General features: G+C 56.3%; 2 protein-coding genes across 4 annotated transcripts; one reads left to right on the top strand and one right to left on the bottom strand.

The window, feature by feature from the left end:
- The first annotated feature begins 1,460 nt into the window (after positions 1–1,460).
- Positions 1,461–10,996, top strand: Aebp1 (AE binding protein 1). The gene is made up of 21 exons (XM_057773030.1): positions 1,461–1,935; positions 3,449–3,790; positions 4,211–4,282; positions 4,403–4,474; positions 4,578–4,688; positions 4,762–4,830; positions 5,453–5,530; positions 5,832–5,912; positions 5,995–6,048; positions 6,649–6,758; positions 6,831–6,970; positions 7,259–7,343; positions 7,439–7,583; positions 7,687–7,772; positions 8,002–8,125; positions 8,363–8,559; positions 8,653–8,832; positions 9,033–9,384; positions 9,465–9,604; positions 9,697–9,796; positions 10,179–10,996. Exons 1-21 carry the CDS (start codon positions 1,689–1,691, stop codon positions 10,769–10,771), a joined length of 3,378 nt encoding a protein of 1,125 aa, XP_057629013.1. The 5' UTR covers positions 1,461–1,688; the 3' UTR covers positions 10,772–10,996.
- A 104-nt stretch (positions 10,997–11,100) lies between these two features.
- Pold2 (DNA polymerase delta 2, accessory subunit) lies at positions 11,101–16,936 on the bottom strand. 3 transcript variants are annotated; one of them, XM_057771970.1, is made up of 11 exons: positions 16,891–16,936; positions 15,410–15,679; positions 13,802–13,923; positions 13,508–13,631; positions 13,086–13,200; positions 12,798–12,996; positions 12,506–12,586; positions 12,206–12,363; positions 11,858–11,985; positions 11,563–11,664; positions 11,101–11,321 (listed from the first exon to the last, which is right to left on the bottom strand). In XM_057771970.1, the coding sequence occupies exons 2-11, from the start codon at positions 15,675–15,677 to the stop codon at positions 11,161–11,163; spliced, it is 1,458 nt and encodes a 485-aa protein (XP_057627953.1). In that variant the 5' UTR covers positions 15,678–15,679; positions 16,891–16,936; the 3' UTR covers positions 11,101–11,160. The 3 variants fall into 3 exon arrangements, with proteins under 3 accessions (XP_057627953.1, XP_057627954.1, XP_057627952.1); XM_057771971.1 differs by lacking the exon at positions 16,891–16,936 and adding an exon at positions 16,697–16,851; XM_057771969.1 differs by lacking the exon at positions 16,891–16,936 and adding an exon at positions 16,094–16,384.
- Positions 16,937–17,619: the final 683 nt, after the last annotated feature.

Raw genomic sequence — 17,619 nt, 5'->3', positions numbered from 1 at the left:
ACTGGCCTTGATCTAAATCAAATTCCAGACATTTGATTTAAGTGTTATGCTCTTCGGCAGAGTGGAGGGCTCCCCTCACAGGCTCTGACTTCTGGTTATCCCCCTGCCCCAGAACTGTGGGCTCAAGTCAGAAGGACTTCCCGAAAAGGGCTCCTTAGAGGAGGAACAGCAGCCTAGCATAGTGTTCCCTGTCCACCTTTCCGGACTCTTAGAGCTCCTGAGCCCAGCTCCTCACAGATATTCTGCTCACATTCCTGTTCGTGACTCACTGAGGCTGAGGACAAAGATCTCTAGACCTTGGGTTTTTTTGTTTTACATTTTTGAAATGATTTCTGTTTTCCCTGGCAGAGAATACCCAGGGAAATTCAGTCCAAGTATGACCCATTCCTAGGGAAGTGACATCCCATGGCCCCTTGTGCACCCTGTGGCCTCCCCAGCATGACACACTGGACCCGAGGGGTGCACGTAAGCAAATTCCCAGAACTGAGCTTGAGCATGGTGATTCAGCAGAGGACAGTGGGTGAGACTTGCTTCATTCACCTCACCCTTGCTGCTACCGCCAAGCTGAAGTCACTTCTGCGGAGGCCTAGCTGTGAGAGAGTTGTCCTGGGGTGGGTGTTGGGGATAGCACTGACGAGGGCCGGTAGCCCGTGGGATGCAAGTGTTGACCATGTGTGCCAGGCACAACACAACAGGATTCATTTCATATGCATACAGTAAGTTGTGGACTCTGAGGTCACTTGCCGACATCAGCTGGCTAGGAGGGCAGGGGTGGAATAGACCTCAGGGACCAGTTCTTGCTGTAGCATCCCTACTTGCTTAAGGAGAGCAGGGGCACTCCTGGTTAGAGAAAGGAAGGAAAGAACTAATTGTCCACAATGGGACCTGAGAGCTGAGCTCTAAGTCGGGCTCCTAGCTCCAGGGCAGCAGCTGGCTTGCTGAGGGCAGTTTTTCACAACCTCACTCAAAAAAGTGAATCCTCACAAGGTTGTCTTTTCTGTTGTGAGCAGTGGTTGGCTCCAAAGACCCGGGATGTTGGTGACAACTGCAGGAAGGTGACATCTGCGCCTGCACGCAGCAGGTGATGCGCGATAAAGAACCAACCTCCAGAGAGTGGGGAGGAGTAGGTTGACAGTACCTGGGAGGGTCCTCCCTCCCTCTCCTAGCAAGCTGGGAGGCTCGGAGCAGAGGGCACAACAGGTAGAGCATAGGCCTCCTTAGACCCTGCACACTCCCTCCCGCATAACTTCTACTCTGTAGTCGCTCCTCCCAGGCCTTCCTTCCCCCACTCGCCCTGCACCCAGACCCTCTAAGCTGGGCGCAGACGCTGCTAGCAGTCGGGGCTCCATGCTGCTCCGCCTCCCTCCCCCGCAGCCCCCGGTCCAAGGCCGACTCCTCCTCCTCTCCCTCCGGAAACCCGAAGCCCCCGCCCTGGCCAGGCCGTCGCAAGCACTCTGGAGGGCGGTCCGCGTGAGAGCTAGCCACGCGGGGCTGGAGCGCCCAGGGCCGCCAGAACCTCTCCCAGAGCCCCTTGTCCTCCCTGACTCTCCCACTCCTTTTTGGATAACCTCGACGCCCACGTTGCTCCTCAGGGTCCCTCACGCCCTTTCCCGCCCCCACGCGGGGCACCGCCCCTGCCACCCAAGTCCTTGCTTGAGCCCACCCCGCTCCCGCGGGTGCCTAAAGCCATGGCTGTGGTGCGCACCGCACCTCTGCTCTGCGGCCTCCTGGCACTGCTGGCGCTGTGCCCCGGGGGGAGCCCACAGACGGTGCTGACGGACGACGAGATCGAGGAGTTCCTCGAAGGCTTCCTTTCGGAGCTGGAGACCCAGTCCCCGCCCCGGGAGGACGACGTGGAATCCCAGCCACTTCCAGAGCCCACCCAGCGTGCCCGCAAATCCAAGGCAGGGGGCAAGGTTCGGGCAGACACAGAAGGTGAGAACCTGGAGGCATGGGAGGCCATGGCCTCAGGTGAGCATACAGGGGCCCTGGAGGGTCTGGCCCCTTCCCATGCTGCCCAGTGAGAAAGTGCTCTCCAGTGCTATACAAGGCAACACCGTGCCAGGCGGCAGTTCTAGCCAGGAGTTTGGAGACCTGGGGGTATGTCCAACACAGGGTGGCACTGGGCTTTTGTGGTTCTGAGGATCCAGTCGTCCAAGACTCACGAGGATGCAGGTTTGGGCCAGAAGGGGATTGTGTTTCACCTCCCCGTACAAACTGGCCCTAGTCTGTTAGTGGCAAGCTTCTGCCTCCTCCCCTCCCACAGAAACACACAGGCAGGGGAGGGGGATGCGGAAGACCTCTGTTCTCCAAACTTCCAGGTGAAAGTGGGTAGTCTGAGATGGTCAGAACTAGCCGAGGTGATAGCATCACCAAGGCATGTAATCTGGAGCCTCTTACGTAACCAGATGTCCGTAAATCTTGGCTGTTTTTCACGGCCCTCTGGAGAGTGGCAGAGGATCTTGTGATCTCTCTCCCAGGAGACTCTAAGGCACCATTCATCATTCCTGAGGTCAGCAGCTCCCCCTCCAGCCCCGACTGCTGTGACTGCTGTAGGTCTGTCCTGTTCTCCCCTACCCCTCACCTCCCTGCACCGTTCTGCCTGCCCCCAGTCAAGGCTTAGACATGGCTGCAAGGGCTTCTGCTGCATGTTTTGTAATGTTCCCTGTGTTGCAGGCAACTGCCGTTCTGTTTCCCATCCACCATTAAATTCTCTGCAGTATTTGCAGCTCTTGGGGTGCTGGGAGGGTGGCCCCTGCTACTAGACTTCTCTGAGATGAACCAGCAGCTAGGAGCTACCTACCTGTCCCTTGGTCCTTGACGTGGTCCCCAGGGTCTTCTGTTGGTTCTGGCTCACAACCTACCCTAGGCCTTCCTTTTAGGCTTCAAGTCATGCCTGCCTGTCACCTTCCTCCTTTGGTGCAGTGCTAGGGAATCAGACAAGAGGCTTTGCACACACCAGGGGCTGCTCTAGTACTGAACTACACCGCAGCCAGACCCGAAAACCTCTTTGAAGTTCATCTTGTCCCTTAAGGAGAGGCCAAGCCATGCCCTTTTAATTGCCTGGCAGTTTGCTCCCGGAGCCTTGCTCCTTCAGGCATTTTCCTGTGCCTTCCCTGCCTGGGAAGAACTGTGCTTCAGGAGTAACCAGACATGGAAAAAGTGGATTGTGAGAGACCCCCATGGATGTTCTGGCAGATGGCCGTGTCTCCCTAGATATCGTGCCCCATGCTGAGCCTTCAGAGCAGCCGAGAGCTGATGCTGAGGGCTCGAGGTGTGCAGACAGGAAGCCTGGACACGGATCTCATTCTGCCACTTGAGCAAGTGGCTAACCTGAGTTTCCTGGGGCGGGCGAGTGCCCCCATACCCAGGCTGTGGGCATTCTGAGAACCACATGGGCACACAGAATGGGCTCTGATTGTTTAACTCACATCTTCATCCTTGGCAGTTCCTCCAGAAAAGAACAAAGACAGAGGGAAGAAAGGAAAGAAGGACAAAGGTCCCAAGGTTACAAAACAACCTGTGGAGGGGTCCACCAGGCCTCCCAAGAAGGGAAAGGAGAAGCCACCTAAGGCCACCAAGAAGCCCAAGGAGAAGCCACCTAAGGCCACCAAGAAGCCCAAGGAGAAGCCACCCAAGGCCACCAAGAAGCCCAAGGAGAAGCCACCCAAGGCCACTAAGAGGCCCTCTGCAGGGAAAAGGCTCTCAACCGTGGCCCCCTTAGAAACGCTGGAGTGGCCACTACCCCCACCCTCTAACCCCAGCCTCGAGGAGCTACCCCAGGAGAGAGGTTTGTAACAGGCTCCTTGGGGTTCTGACCTCTTTGAGGACATGGAGACATGAGGAGAGATCCTTGGGACCCTAAGATAAGGAAGCTTTGTGGCCTTGTCATGAACTTGGTAGTTTTAGCAATAAATTCTCTTAAGGCTACCACTTGGGCAGGGAGAGAGCTTGGGAGCTTATAGGTGGAGAACCCTGCCCCCTGGCCCCACCTGCTTTCCTCAGCTTTATAGTAAGCTTTGAAGTAAGCTTCCCACCATCACCCGGAAGGCAGTGGAGCACTCTAGCCCCAGGGTATACCAGCAGAGTGCCTATGCTTCCTCAGAGAGAGCTCAGCCTTAGGAGGGTACCACAGGTCCAGCTGTCGTAAGCTCTCAAGGTGGTCCGGGTAGGCACCCTTGTTTATCCACTCCTGGGTCTTGTGTTGTAGGAAGAACCTTCCAAAATACCTGGCAGGGTCAAGGAGAGGGGACCCAGGTGGAGGCCAAGGAGCACCAGCCAGGTGAGTAGCTGTCATCATCTCGGTCTCAGGGTGGCCAGCCACTCAGCCCTACTAGACTCAGGGGCTTTCTGGACTGGACCTGGGTATGGCTGTTAGAAGGCCACTGTTGTTTCCCCTCAGAGCCAGAAGAGGAGACCGAGGCACCCACGCTGGACTACAATGACCAGATAGAGAGGGAGGACTATGAGGACTGTGAGTAGGACCCCTGTGTGGGCATGGACTAGACTCTGGCCTAGGCACTGATGGTCCTACCTAAGCACCCAGGATGGCTACTTAGAATCTGCTTCCCTCTTAGTTGAATACATCCGGCGCCAGAAGCAGCCCAGACCAACACCCAGCAGGAGGAGGCTCTGGCCAGAGCGCCTTGAGGAGAAGGTCGAAGAGCCAGAAGAAAGGAAGGAAGTCGGTAAGATGGGAGACATTAGAGGGGACTCGGGGTCGGAGAGAGGCCCTAGTTCACCTCCACCTTACCCCCACAGATCCACCTCTGCAGCCCCTTCTGCCTCCTGACTATGGGGATGGCTACTTGATCCCCAACTATGACGACAGTGAGTATCTAGTATCCCAGAGTCCAAGGGATGCAGGCTCATGGACATGGGCCTTCTCTGCCTCCCTTCCTGGCTCCTGACTTTGCTCTTGCCTCCAATAGGGGTGTCCCTGCGACTCCGCCTCAGGCCTGTTACCATATGTGGACCCAGCCCTCCCTACCCTGGGCTCTAGCAGGCTTCCTGCCAGCTCACTGCCTTCTCCAGAGGGCTGGGCTGTTGCCCTCGGTGCTCTCCTTTCTCAGATCCCATTGGATCACTCAGATCTCCTTCCTGGGCTCTCGCCTTGTACAGTCCTTACCATTTCCCTGCCCTTGTGTTATTATTAATGACTCCAGCCCTTGGCTTCAGCCCAGCTCTCAGGGCCCGCCCTCCCCTGGCCACATGCGCTAGCTGCCACCCAGACATATCTCGTGTCCTGGTGCCCAGGCATATCTCTGCGCATCTTTGATTTTCCTTCCCATAGGCAGAACTTGCACCAGGTTTGTGACCTCAGTCTTAGCCTGTCCCCTACCTTCTCACCTCTCTCCCCTATTGATCAGGCCTGCCCTTTGAGCTCCTGTGAAGTCAGGAGCCAGGCCAGGACAGGATTGGGGTCAGCTAAGCCTGGCTGTCTCTCCCACAGTGGACTATTACTTCCCCCGTCCTCCACCACAGAAGCCAGATGTTGGACAAGAGGTGGATGAAGAGAAGGAGGAGCTGAGTGAGTGAGACCAGGCAGACACTGTAGCAGGCCAGCCTCTGAGGCCACTGTGTCTGCTCCATGAGCCTCCCGCTCCCGCTCAGCCTGATTCTTATCTGCATGCTCCAGGCTCAGCCTCACTCTTCCCCACAAGCTCGCAGGTCAGCCCGACCCCTCCTGCTTGCTCTCAAGTCAGCCTGACCTTCACGGACCCCTAGCTCAACCTGACAGCCTTCTCCATGTATTCCCTGCTCAGCTTGGCTTTCCCTACTCCAGGTCCAGGGCTAACCTGACTGGCCTCTCTTATCTTACATGCCCCTAGAGAAACCCAAAAAGGAGGGCAGTAACCCCAAGGAGGAGACAGAGGACAAGTGGGCTGTGGAGAAAAACAAGGACCACAAAGGTTTGTGGCCAGTCTCCATGGTGTAGCATTTGGCTTTTTGCCACTGTAGGCCCTTGGCTTCAACCCTTTCCTTTGTTAACAGGGCCACGGAAGGGCGAGGACTTGGAAGAGGAGTGGGCCCCAGTGGAGAAAATCAGTGAGTAGGACCAGGTGTCAGGTGATGGCCCACTCAGGACTGCACGCTGGACCAGATTTCCTGGTGTAGCTTTGACCCCCAGAAACCTATCCCACCGTAGATTCTTGTAGCACATGGAAGAACCCCGTGAGCTGAAGACAGCCTTCCTCAGCTGTACCTGTGCTCTGACCTGAGGTTGGCCTGCTTAGCGGGTGGGGAAGGGCAGAACTTCTTAGTGTCCAGCAGCTGGGTGACGGTGGGATGGGGGCAGGGCCTAGGGGAGGAAGGGAGGTCTCCAGCTGCCTTTAGAGGTTTCATTTTGAAGCCATGTGCAAAGGGCCTCATCTAGGTGAAGTCGCTGGAATTTATCATAAGTGTTGGGCACCATCAGCTCATCCTTCAAATGTAGCTAACGCAGGGGAAACAGGCTTGGGTCATACTGGCTCCTGGCCTGCTCTGAACCCCCTGGAGATGGGTGGAATCTGCAGTCTTCAGAGTCATAGCTATACAAGTGCCCTAACTGGCACCCCCATATAAGGGGCATGCGCTATAGGCCTGTTGGCTCTGGACTAGTGAAGGGAGGTTGAGTGTGAGCCGCTGAACCAGGCCGTGCATCTGCAGAGTGTCCACCTATTGGGATGGAATCACACCGCATTGAGGACAACCAGATCCGTGCCTCCTCCATGCTGCGCCACGGCCTGGGAGCTCAGCGGGGCCGGCTCAACATGCAGGTGGGTGAGTGGACGGTTCATCCTGCAGTGGGCGAGGGCTGCCCTGCCCGTGCTCAGCATCCCCTTTAACAGGCTGGCACTAATGAAGATGACTACTACGACGGGGCATGGTGTGCTGAGGATGAGTCACAGACCCAGTGGATTGAGGTGGACACCAGGAGGACAACTCGGTTCACAGGCGTCATTACCCAAGGCCGCGATTCCAGCATCCAGTATGTAGACGGGCTCTTAGGCAGTGGGCAGGGACTCCAGTATGGCTCTGAGTTCCGTTTGGGACATTCCAGATGGCCCTTGACCTGAACTGGGAAGGCCAGAAAAATCAATGAGAGATCAACCATGCACTTGCCCCTCAGTCCTAGCTAGTAGGTTTGCATGTGCAGACAGACAGACAAGTGTTGCAGCGGCCACGGCCTATGACCAGACAGAGAATCTGGCTCCAGAGGTCCAGGCCATGCTCCAGTGCCTAGCTGACACTTTACTTGGCTATGTCTGCTCCACAGTGACGACTTTGTGACCACCTTCTTCGTGGGCTTCAGCAATGACAGCCAGACCTGGGTGATGTACACCAATGGCTATGAGGAGATGGTGGGTGCCTGAGTCTTCTGCTTTGCCCTCATTGTCTGGGCCAGGGTGGGCTCTTGGGAGAGCAGGGTACTACACAGAGGCCTGTTTCTCTCCAGACCTTCCATGGGAATGTGGACAAGGACACGCCTGTGTTGAGTGAGCTCCCCGAGCCAGTTGTTGCCCGTTTTATTCGCATCTATCCGCTCACCTGGAACGGTAGCCTGTGCATGCGGCTGGAGGTGCTAGGCTGCCCCGTGACCCGTGAGTGAAGAGGGGCTGGCTGTGGCTTGGGGTGGCCGCAGTGTGACCTGGGTCTGGAGCAAAGGGCAGCTGATTCAGGCCCTGTGTACCTGCTCTTCTGCAGCTGTCCACAGCTACTATGCACAGAACGAGGTGGTAACCACTGACAACCTGGACTTCCGGCATCACAGCTACAAGGATATGCGCCAGGTTAGAAGCCGGAGTACAGGCTGGGATGGGGTATAAGAGAGCTTGTACGTGGCCCTGTCCCTACTATTCCAAAGGTATAATCTCCCTTTAAGGAGTGTTGGCCACCTCTTGCTTTAGGGAAAGAACTAGTACCTGGTCATCTGAGAGGGACGGGAGTTACCCGCCTCTTCCCATAGAACCCGTCAGGGAAGCAGGAGGATAACTCAGTGACATGTCTTGTCCCTGCCAGCTGATGAAGATGGTGAATGAGGAGTGCCCCACAATTACCCGCACCTACAGCCTAGGCAAGAGTTCACGGGGGCTCAAGATCTACGCGATGGAGATCTCGGACAACCCTGGGGAGCACGAGCTGGGTGAGGGCCTGGGACATTGTTTTGCCAATGCCTAGAGTCATGGGGTCCCTGCACTGCTTCCCTCCTGCTGGGCCTCTACAGTGATATATAGCACTCACCAGCTGGTCCCTGACCTGGAGACCCCAGGGGACCCAGGCCCGCCTTGCTGAGCCCCACAAGTGTCAGCTGCCCCCAACCCCTTTGAGTGTATCTGGGCCTTGCCGAGCTAAGTGCTTACTATGGCTCCTGTCTTTGCAGGGGAGCCTGAGTTCCGCTACACAGCTGGGATCCATGGCAACGAGGTGCTCGGCCGAGAGCTCCTGTTACTGCTCATGCAGTACCTGTGCCATGAATACCGCGACGGGAACCCCCGAGTGCGCAGCCTGGTACAGGATACGCGGATCCACTTGGTGCCTTCACTGAACCCAGACGGCTACGAGGTGGCCGCGCAGATGGTGGGTTGTGGGGCTCACATGGGTAGAGATTGGAGGCATGGGTAGACCTTCCCTGACTTACCACCCCATAGTCACCCATGGTTTTCCTTGCAGGGCTCAGAGTTTGGGAACTGGGCACTGGGGCTGTGGACTGAGGAGGGCTTTGACATCTTTGAGGACTTCCCAGATCTCAACTCTGTGCTCTGGGCAGCTGAGGAAAAGAAATGGGTCCCCTACAGGGTCCCCAACAATAACTTGCCAATCCCTGAACGCTACCTGTCCCCAGATGCCACGGTGAGGAACAGGTCCTGGTGTGGTGAGTGGCAGCAGCTAGGTGGAGGGAGGGTTGCCAACAGGGAGCTGAGGTGGAGGCACTGAGACCCTGGAGGGCAAGAGGAAGAATCGGGGACATGGGGAGGATGTGAGAAGTACATCGCTAATGTGGGGTCCCACGGATGTTAGGGAACATAGCTTCTTCCACCACACATCTCCAGGTATCCACAGAAGTCCGGGCCATCATTTCCTGGATGGAGAAGAACCCCTTCGTGCTGGGTGCAAATCTGAACGGTGGTGAGCGACTTGTGTCTTACCCCTATGACATGGCTCGGACGCCTAGCCAGGAGCAGCTGTTGGCAGCAGCGATGGCAGCTGCCCGTGGAGAAGATGATTATGAGGGCTCCGAGGCCCAGGAGACTCCAGATCATGCCATTTTCCGCTGGCTGGCCATCTCTTTCGCCTCTGCCCATCTCACCATGACCGAGCCCTACCGGGGAGGGTGCCAGGCCCAGGACTACACCAGCGGCATGGGCATTGTCAACGGGGCCAAGTGGAATCCTCGGTCTGGGAGTAAGTCTTCCTGGAGAGAACTTGGGGAAGGCGTGTAGCCTGGGGAGGGGATGACCACGGGTTTGTTTTTGTCTGTCCAGCTATCAATGACTTCAGCTACCTACATACTAACTGCCTGGAGCTCTCTATTTACCTGGGCTGTGACAAGTTCCCTCATGAGAGTGAGCTGCCCCGGGAGTGGGAGAACAACAAGGAGGCGCTGCTCACCTTCATGGAGCAGGTGGGGCAGCCTGGGCTACACAGGAGGAGGGCGAAGCTTGGGAGGAGTATGGACACGGAATCTCCATGTGCGCCCACACCTCCCTTTTGCAGGTGCACCGTGGCATTAAGGGTGTGGTGACAGATGAGCAAGGCATTCCCATTGCCAATGCTACCATCTCCGTGAATGGCATCAACCATGGTGTGAAGACAGGTATTCGGCATGTACCCTTCCCATCCCTACCCTTTTTTTTTTTTAAGGATCCCAGACATGTACTTCTGGCTGGCCTAGAACTTCTGCATAGCCCAGGCTGGCCCTGAATTCAAGCCCTGCTTCGAGCACTAAGATTATAGAGCTAGCGTCGTGACACCTGGCTATGTGTGTATAACTTTGCCTTCCCAGATGGGGACCTTGCCCTTCCAAAGTAGTAGCAAGTCTCCCCAAGTAGCAAGGGCAACCCAGGACCCAGAGGGTCCTTTGCACTCTGCCAGAGGTATTGGGCCTGCCCAGGACTTGGGAGAACTGGGCCTAGGGGAATCGGAGAGGGCAGAGCTGGAGAGGCTCTGGGACAACCAGGCCTATCTTCTTTATACAGCAAGTGGAGGTGACTATTGGCGTATCCTCAACCCGGGTGAGTACCGTGTGACGGCCCACGCAGAGGGCTACACCTCAAGTGCCAAGACCTGCAACGTGGACTATGACATTGGGGCCACCCAGTGCAACTTCATCCTGGCTCGCTCCAACTGGAAGCGCATTCGGGAGATCTTGGCTATGAATGGGAACCGGCCTATTTTCCGCATCGACCCCTCACGACCCATGACCCCCCAGCAGCGGCGCATGCAGCAGCGCCGTCTACAGTACCGGCTCCGGATGAGGGAACAGATGCGGCTGCGCCGCCTCAATGCTACCACAGGCCCTGCCATAAGCCCCACCCCTTCCCCTACGCCTCCCTCTTCCCCTACACCAGGCGTTACCTGGAGGCCCTCGGAAATTCCACCTACAACCACTGCAGGCTGGGAGGAGTCAGAGACTGAGACTTACACAGAAATAGTGACAGAGTTTGGGACAGAGTACGGGACTGAGCTGGAGGAGGAGGAAATGGAGGAGGAGGAAGAGGAGATGGACACGGGCCCCACATTTCCATTCACGACGGTGGAGACCTACACAGTGAACTTTGGGGATTTCTGAGACCGGGATCCCAATGCCCAATTCAAACTAAGACAGCACTTCCCAAGCCCGTGCTGGCTGACACTTAGCCATCGGAGGTCCCCCTAGGTGGGCCACCCTCCCCAGTGTGGGACATCAAGGCCACCAGGGCTCCTAAGCCAGAGTCTATGCAGAAGCTCCAGTTCTACCTGCCAACCTTTGGGGAGGGCAGGCAAGGAAGCCACGGTCACAGCAATAAAACAAACTCATGGCACCCACGGCACTGATCTGCTCAGCGGGAGAGGAGGCTGGCTTGCTGGGGCTCCCGCCAGTCCCATCCCACACAAGCCCAGATGCTCAAGGCCCAGATCTGTAAAAAATCGTGTTTTATTTACAGGGCTCACGCGGCAAGGGTGAATGGCCCGGCTGCCTCAGGGACCCAGCCCCAGGTCCCCCAGGTCATCGTGTTCTGCTCCAAAGCCTGTGAAGCTGATAGGCTGGCAGGCCAGGCTGCGTAGGTTCACCAGACAGGCAGTCTGTGTAGAACTAAAGTCAGGAACGGCCACCAACAGCACCACCTGGTCCTCAGGACCTGCAAGACAACATAGGGCCCGCTTTAGGTTCTGGGTAGGACCTGCCTTACAGGGACGTCCCCAGAAACAGCAGCCACGGTTGTACCATGTGCTTGGGTCCACCTCAGACCCTCGCCAGTCAGCTACCCCACACACCATAACACAATCGCCACCACACACAGTGTCTATCCTGTAGGGACCTTTGTAAGGCAAAGTTGTTTCTGATGACTCAGGCCTGGAGCCCCCAAAGGTAAAACTTACCTCGGACGATTTTGGAGCCAAAGCTGGGGGTGTTGCCACAGAAATAGACATGGGGGCACTCCGGAAAGATGAACGGGTCACTTTTGTAGAAGGGGTAACACCCTGCAGAAAGACCTGTTGTTGAGCTACATTCTCACTGAATGCAACAGCACCCCAACTGTGACAGAGTGCCCGGTGATCACAGGCCCAGTGATGCTAGGGGCTTTACGCCCCTAGTCTCCAATTGTACAGGCCTTGGGCGTGGACAGAATTTTGATTCCAGAATGGCTTCTCTGAAATGTAACTGAGCAGATACCTAAGGTGTCCGGAGCCGTGGGGCTGAGGTGACGGACGCGCAGGGTCCACTCTAGGATCTCTAAGTGGTCTTCCATGCTGCTGTATCGGAAAATATCACTCACATTCTGTCCAGACGTCCCCAGGAACCTGGAAGAGGAAAGTTCTCCTAACTGTGGCCTGGGTGGAGACCGGGAGGGCGAGGGGGCTATCACTGCCACCCAGCCACAGACTATCTCAGATCCTACCCGATGGCCTCACAGGGATGCCCAAGCCAACCCTGCAGGGTAGAAAGATGCCAGGAGGGCCTTCTGCCGTCCTGTGCACTCCCAGGCTTACTTCGACCCCGTGTCTTGTACATGTTGACTACCTTACTCCATCGATGGTGGCTTGATACGGGTTGGTGACCAGCTGCAGCGTGGAATAGGCCGTGGCCAGTGGGAACATGCAGGGGTGCAGGGGCTGCTGTGGGAGTGTATAGTTGGTTGGATCGAATTCGCCTGGCATCACATCCACAGGTACCGAGGCCTGGAGGGCACAAGGCAGGGGGAGCTCGTAGGCCGCGAGAGGCCCCACCCCTACGACTCTGCCCACCCTACCTTCCCTTCCCATCCAACAGCAGCTTCACTAGCTGGGTTCCCACAGCCCTGCCATTTCCCAAGCTGCTCACGCTCAGCTGCAGTAGGATCTCATCCAGCATTTTGACTGCCTCCACGCTGGCTGCCTGGGTTTTCTTGGTGAGGTACTTGGCCTGGGAGAAGAGACCTAGGATGTGGCCGGGCCCTCAGCTCTGGGCAAGGCAAAGGCCAGCAGCAGGTATCTCTACCTTCTGAAAGGTAGATAGGGGCTGACTGCACAGGTCCTGAACTCCACCCTGGCTCCCATACCTTATGAGGCAGGCCCGGAGCAGCAGGCCCAGTCATGCTAACAGGCCAGGCTGAGTAGTCAGGTGAACTCCGTACCTTGTTGATGGAATCTCTGCTCTGGGTATTGTGACTGAGGAGGTTGCCGGCAAGGATGACTCGAGAGACATGCGCAGCACTGCACTGTTCTCCTTCGTCCCCGAGCTGTCCTGTCACCACGTCCACCAGCAGCTGGGTGCCCAGGAGGCTCTCTCCGCCACCTCCGCCCAGGCCCAACCCAGACACCAGCAGCACAAACCTGCAGGGGACGGTGAGGTCCTGTGGGTTGCTGGAAGGAGGCAACTCCTTCCCACAGGGACACTGGGGTGCTGGAGTGGGGTGCCTCACCTGTCTGTGTCAAGAGGGGGCACAGGTTTCTGTGGGGCCAGGTCAGCAAAACAGTGGTCCTCAACCTGAAACTTGCCATCGTCTCTCACGGAGCCAAACACTGCCAAGACCGTTCCTGAGGGAGGGTGAAGTCAGAACCCAAGGTAGCCTTTGTGGGTCTCCTACCTCCAGGCCACCCCTCAGCCACTCCAGTGAAGCCTCGATAAGATGTCTCCTCGGGCTCACTGCTTTTGAATGGAGACAGGAAGATTGATCTCCGAGATAATCCTCTGTGGACCAGCAGCCCTTGACCACGTAAACCCATATCTACTTCCCAAGACTCTAGGGAGGCAGCCTGTAATTCACAGGCTACCCCATCCACACCCTTGCCAGTCTCCCACAGCCACCCTCTTTTCAGGGTCCCCACTCCTCTGGGCTCCCACCTGTGACCAACTTGGACACATCGATGGTGCCTTTCAGTTTGATGCGCTGCAGTTCATCTTCTAAGACTAGCTCATCGTCTGGGTGGATGTATTTGCTCCGAGGAGGCTGGGGGATCAGGTTGTGCTGAGGGACAGATGGAAGGCGGTCTTAGAGCCCAGATTGCCATAGCTCCTGTGTTATGAAGTGGCACCACAACCCCTGCCTGCCTGGATTGGCTTTGCTACCCCCTCCAGTCAGAGGTCCAGCCTCAATCCACCGGGACAAGGTTGGTGCACCAGGGTGGTAGGGCTCACCTCCTCGCTTATCTCCCGCAGGATGGAGGGCTGGAGCGGCATGGCTTTGAAGAGCGTGCCCACCACACAGCACTGCTCCCCAGGCTGCAGCTCACACAACTTCTTTACTGCGACTCCACTGCCTGGATGTGAGGGCAGAGTCAGATTATGAGATCCCACCCTGACGACACCCAGATGACCCTGATGCCCAGCCTCTACCACAGGGCACTTACTGGGGCTCACAGGAGTGCTGCTCCCCCAGTCTTTGCCAGGAGGAAGAGCCTGTTAAGTGAAGGTTCCCTGGACCTCAATGCAATGGTGAAAGGGTCCACCAGAGGGGATAAAGGGACTGTGGGTGGAGTGGGACCTTGATGCCAAGCATCTACAGAGGCAGGGAAGGCCAGAGCGAGGCCGTGCGAAGACAGGAAAGAGACTGGAGTGGTTCGGGCACAATCCCAGGGCCTCCTGGAGCCACCAGAAACTGGAAGGAGCTACCCTAAAGCCTCTAGAAGGAACCAGCCCTGCTGACAACCTGATTTCAGACTTTTGGCCTGCAGAACCATGGGAGACTAAATATGTGTTGTCCTAAGTCCCCTGTTTACAACACTTCATTACCATGGCCACAGGAAGCAACTGTGAACCGCATTACCTACATCTCAGTCACATGCTTGTCCTGACAACTACCATGTCCTTAAAACTCCGGATTCTTCTCTTTGTTTAAGACAGTGTCTCACTACATAGTTCTGGCTGTCCTCAAACTCACTCTGTAGACCAGGCTGTCCTCAAACTCATAGTGACCCAGCTGCCTCTGCCTCCCATGTGCTGGGATTAAAGACGTGTGCCACCATGCCAAGCTAAGACTTTGGGTTCTTATGTGCCAGCCCCTGCTCTGCCCGGTGCTCCATCCTCTGAAAATACACCTTCCACTTCCCACTTCATGTCCCCCCACACCTTGGTCTCATTCTCTTCCCTGTGGAGCCAGCAGCCTTGCCATTCAGAGCCCCCAGGAGGCAAACAGAACGCGTGTGAATGCCCATCCCATTGCGCTCAGCAGGAAAGATGTGGAAAGCCAAGCTGCACAGGAAGAAGAATGCCAGTTCCAGAAAGTTCCAGGGATTCATCAGCACAGACCCAATCCCAGAACAGATTGCTGAGGAGGCAGGGTGAAGTGGGGGCTGGGCCAGAACCACACTCATGCCCCGGAAGAGCCAAGAACATTCCTCAGAGCTCCACCCAGAGAGCAGGCAATTCCACAGCAGGAAGGGGGACTCAGGACCACACAGAAGCCTCGGATGCCAACAGAAACAACAGATTCCGAATCTCCACCTGCGGCTCTGCTATGGTTTGGGTGCGGTCCATCCCTCAAAGACCAAGGCTTTTGGTGCCCAGCCTGTCATGATAAGGGGCCCTCTCGCTAGGATAGGAAATAGCTGTTCATTGCCAGAACTCAGGCCTTACCTCACACCAGCCTCTGAACAAAACCTAACTTTAACCCCACAGGTAAATTTAATCCTCATTCTTATCTTAAGAAGCATCAGAGAGCTAAGGAGGCCGTTTCCACGGTAACTGGAAAGTGCTAATAGGTTAGAGAAAAGTCCCAGTTCTGGGATGAGCATACCCCAAGCTTACCCCAGTGCTGCTGGGCCCGGGTCACCAGGAAGGGTCTCATCTGGACGAGGCGGGTGGCATAAATGTGGGCATACTGACGGCTAAAGCTGCGCTCTCCCAGTCGAAAGGGCTGTGAGGAGTTGGTGTAAGTTGCCACAGGCACCCGGGCAAAGGTGGCATTGCTGGCCGATGGTGGGGAGAGCAGAGTGTGCGCCCGCTGTGCTGCCTGCTCTGAAAACATGGCAGTGCCTCTGGCTTGTCCAGCAGCTGTGTCCAGGCTCAGGAGCATCACTGTGGAGACACGTGAAGGCATCCCTGCAACGCAGCTCCCTGGGTGTCCCAAGCAAACTGCCCACACTGCATCCGATGGGCGCCGAGAAAGGAGGGGCGCATACTGTGTCTGGAGATATCACCCTACAGACTTAATCAGATAAAACCTGGAGCTCGCTCCAAACTTTGTCATTACCTTCTCCATATTTCTACCCAATTTCCAGGGTCTCAAATTCAGCATACCCTCAAATAGAATTATTGATCTGCCTTCATCCACTTCCCTGGAAACTACCCTACTTCTGGGAACGCTGCCAGGCATCGTCAAAGAAGCCTGCCATAATATAATTAGTGATAAAAAGAAAACAGAGCTGTCCCTGCTCTGCTCAAGACTCTCCGATGGCTGCTATTTCAGCAAATAAAGCCCCAAGTTCTTACCTGGAAGATCAGCCCTGGGCTGGCTGGTCCTCCCCTCCCACCTGTTCCTCCTTCCAAGTGTCCCTACCACAGCAGGGGCTCCAGCAGAGGCCTGGCTACTCTATGTGCCTCCCAGGTTCACTGGCTCTTCCCCTTCAAGTCTTTCCTCAAGATTCACCTCCCCCATCTAATTTTACTACATCTGCCACGCCAATTGTCTGCTTTGTCTTCTGAAGCATGTTTACTTTGCCTCCTCCAAGTGTACCCTAAGTTTCAGGAAGGCAGAGGTTTTTTTTTTTTTTTTTTCTCTTCAACGAGGTATTGCACAACGGTCACACAACGAGCCCAATTAAGACGTGCTCAGGGGATGCACGGAGGATTTCAGTAAACAGTATTGGGTGCTTCAACACATTTCCCATTGCATAGGTGAAATGACAACAGCCTGAACGTAGCAAGTTCTGAACACAGCTTTCTTTTCATTTTACTTTTTTAGTATCGCTAATTCAAAGTTCAAATTCTTCTAGTTGGCTCTGCTTCCTATAATGCGCAACTCTGGCTTAAGAAGCGGACTCAACGAATTTGCCAAATGGGCACATGTGAACTCAATACAAGCCGAACACGCACGGTGATGGGCAGAGGCCCATACGGTGTCCCCAGCCGGAGGCGGCGGGCGCCTCGCCCCGCCCCGCTCCGCAGCAGACGCCCTCAGTTCGGGCCCACTCAGCAATCCGAAGCACCACCGAACCCCTGGCCCGCGGCCCCGCGAGCCCCCGGCCCGGTCCAGCACCCACGTTAATCCCGTTTAGCGGTACACTCACCGCGCCGCGCCGCATCCCGCCAATCTCCGCGCGCCCGTCCCGCCCATCGGCTCATCCGGCCAATCGCTTCCCGCCTCCGCCCCGCCCATCGCCGCACGCCTCATCCGGCCAATCCCCGTGTGCCCCGCCTCTGGAGGCCCAGGAAACCTGGAACCACGCCCCTTGTTGCCCGGACTACGTGCCTCCCTCCACCCCCAGTGAGCGCTGCGTTTCTTGCGCACGCGTGTTTGCCGCTGGGCCTTAGCGTGTGAGCTTGTTGCTTAGGGTGTTGTCGCCGGGCTCTCCATCCGGCTCATCCATCGCCAGTTTCAGGTGGCCTGGTGGCTCCTGGGTGTGTGAAGCTTCCCTCCCACTCTCTGGCCTGCACTGTGATTCTCACTCCGCCTTCATAAGGCCTGGGCTAGCAAGCAGCTCATAATAATCTGTGCACGCTTCTGAATCCTCAGGGTTATTATTATTATTTTTTTTTGGTTTTTCGAGACAGGGTTTCTCTGTGGCTTTGGAGCCTGTCCTGGAACTAGCTCTGTAGACCAGGCTGGTCTCGAACTCACAGAGATCCACCTGCCTCTGCCTCCCGAGTGCTGGGATTAAAGGCGTGCGCCACCATCGCCCGGCTAATCCTCAGGGTTATTGCACCTACTTCTCAGATTCCCTTTCAAGCATGAGCTAGTCCATCATCTCACAGGCAGGGAAACTGAGGCAAAGAGCAATCGCACAGCTAGTGAGCAA

The sequence above is a fragment of the Chionomys nivalis genome, chromosome 6 (genome assembly GCF_950005125.1).
Source record: "Chionomys nivalis chromosome 6, mChiNiv1.1, whole genome shotgun sequence".
In the NCBI taxonomy this organism is placed as follows: domain Eukaryota; kingdom Metazoa; phylum Chordata; class Mammalia; order Rodentia; family Cricetidae; genus Chionomys; species Chionomys nivalis.
The sequence above is the reverse complement of the archived record's forward strand: the minus strand, read 5'-3'. Positions and strand labels throughout refer to the sequence as shown.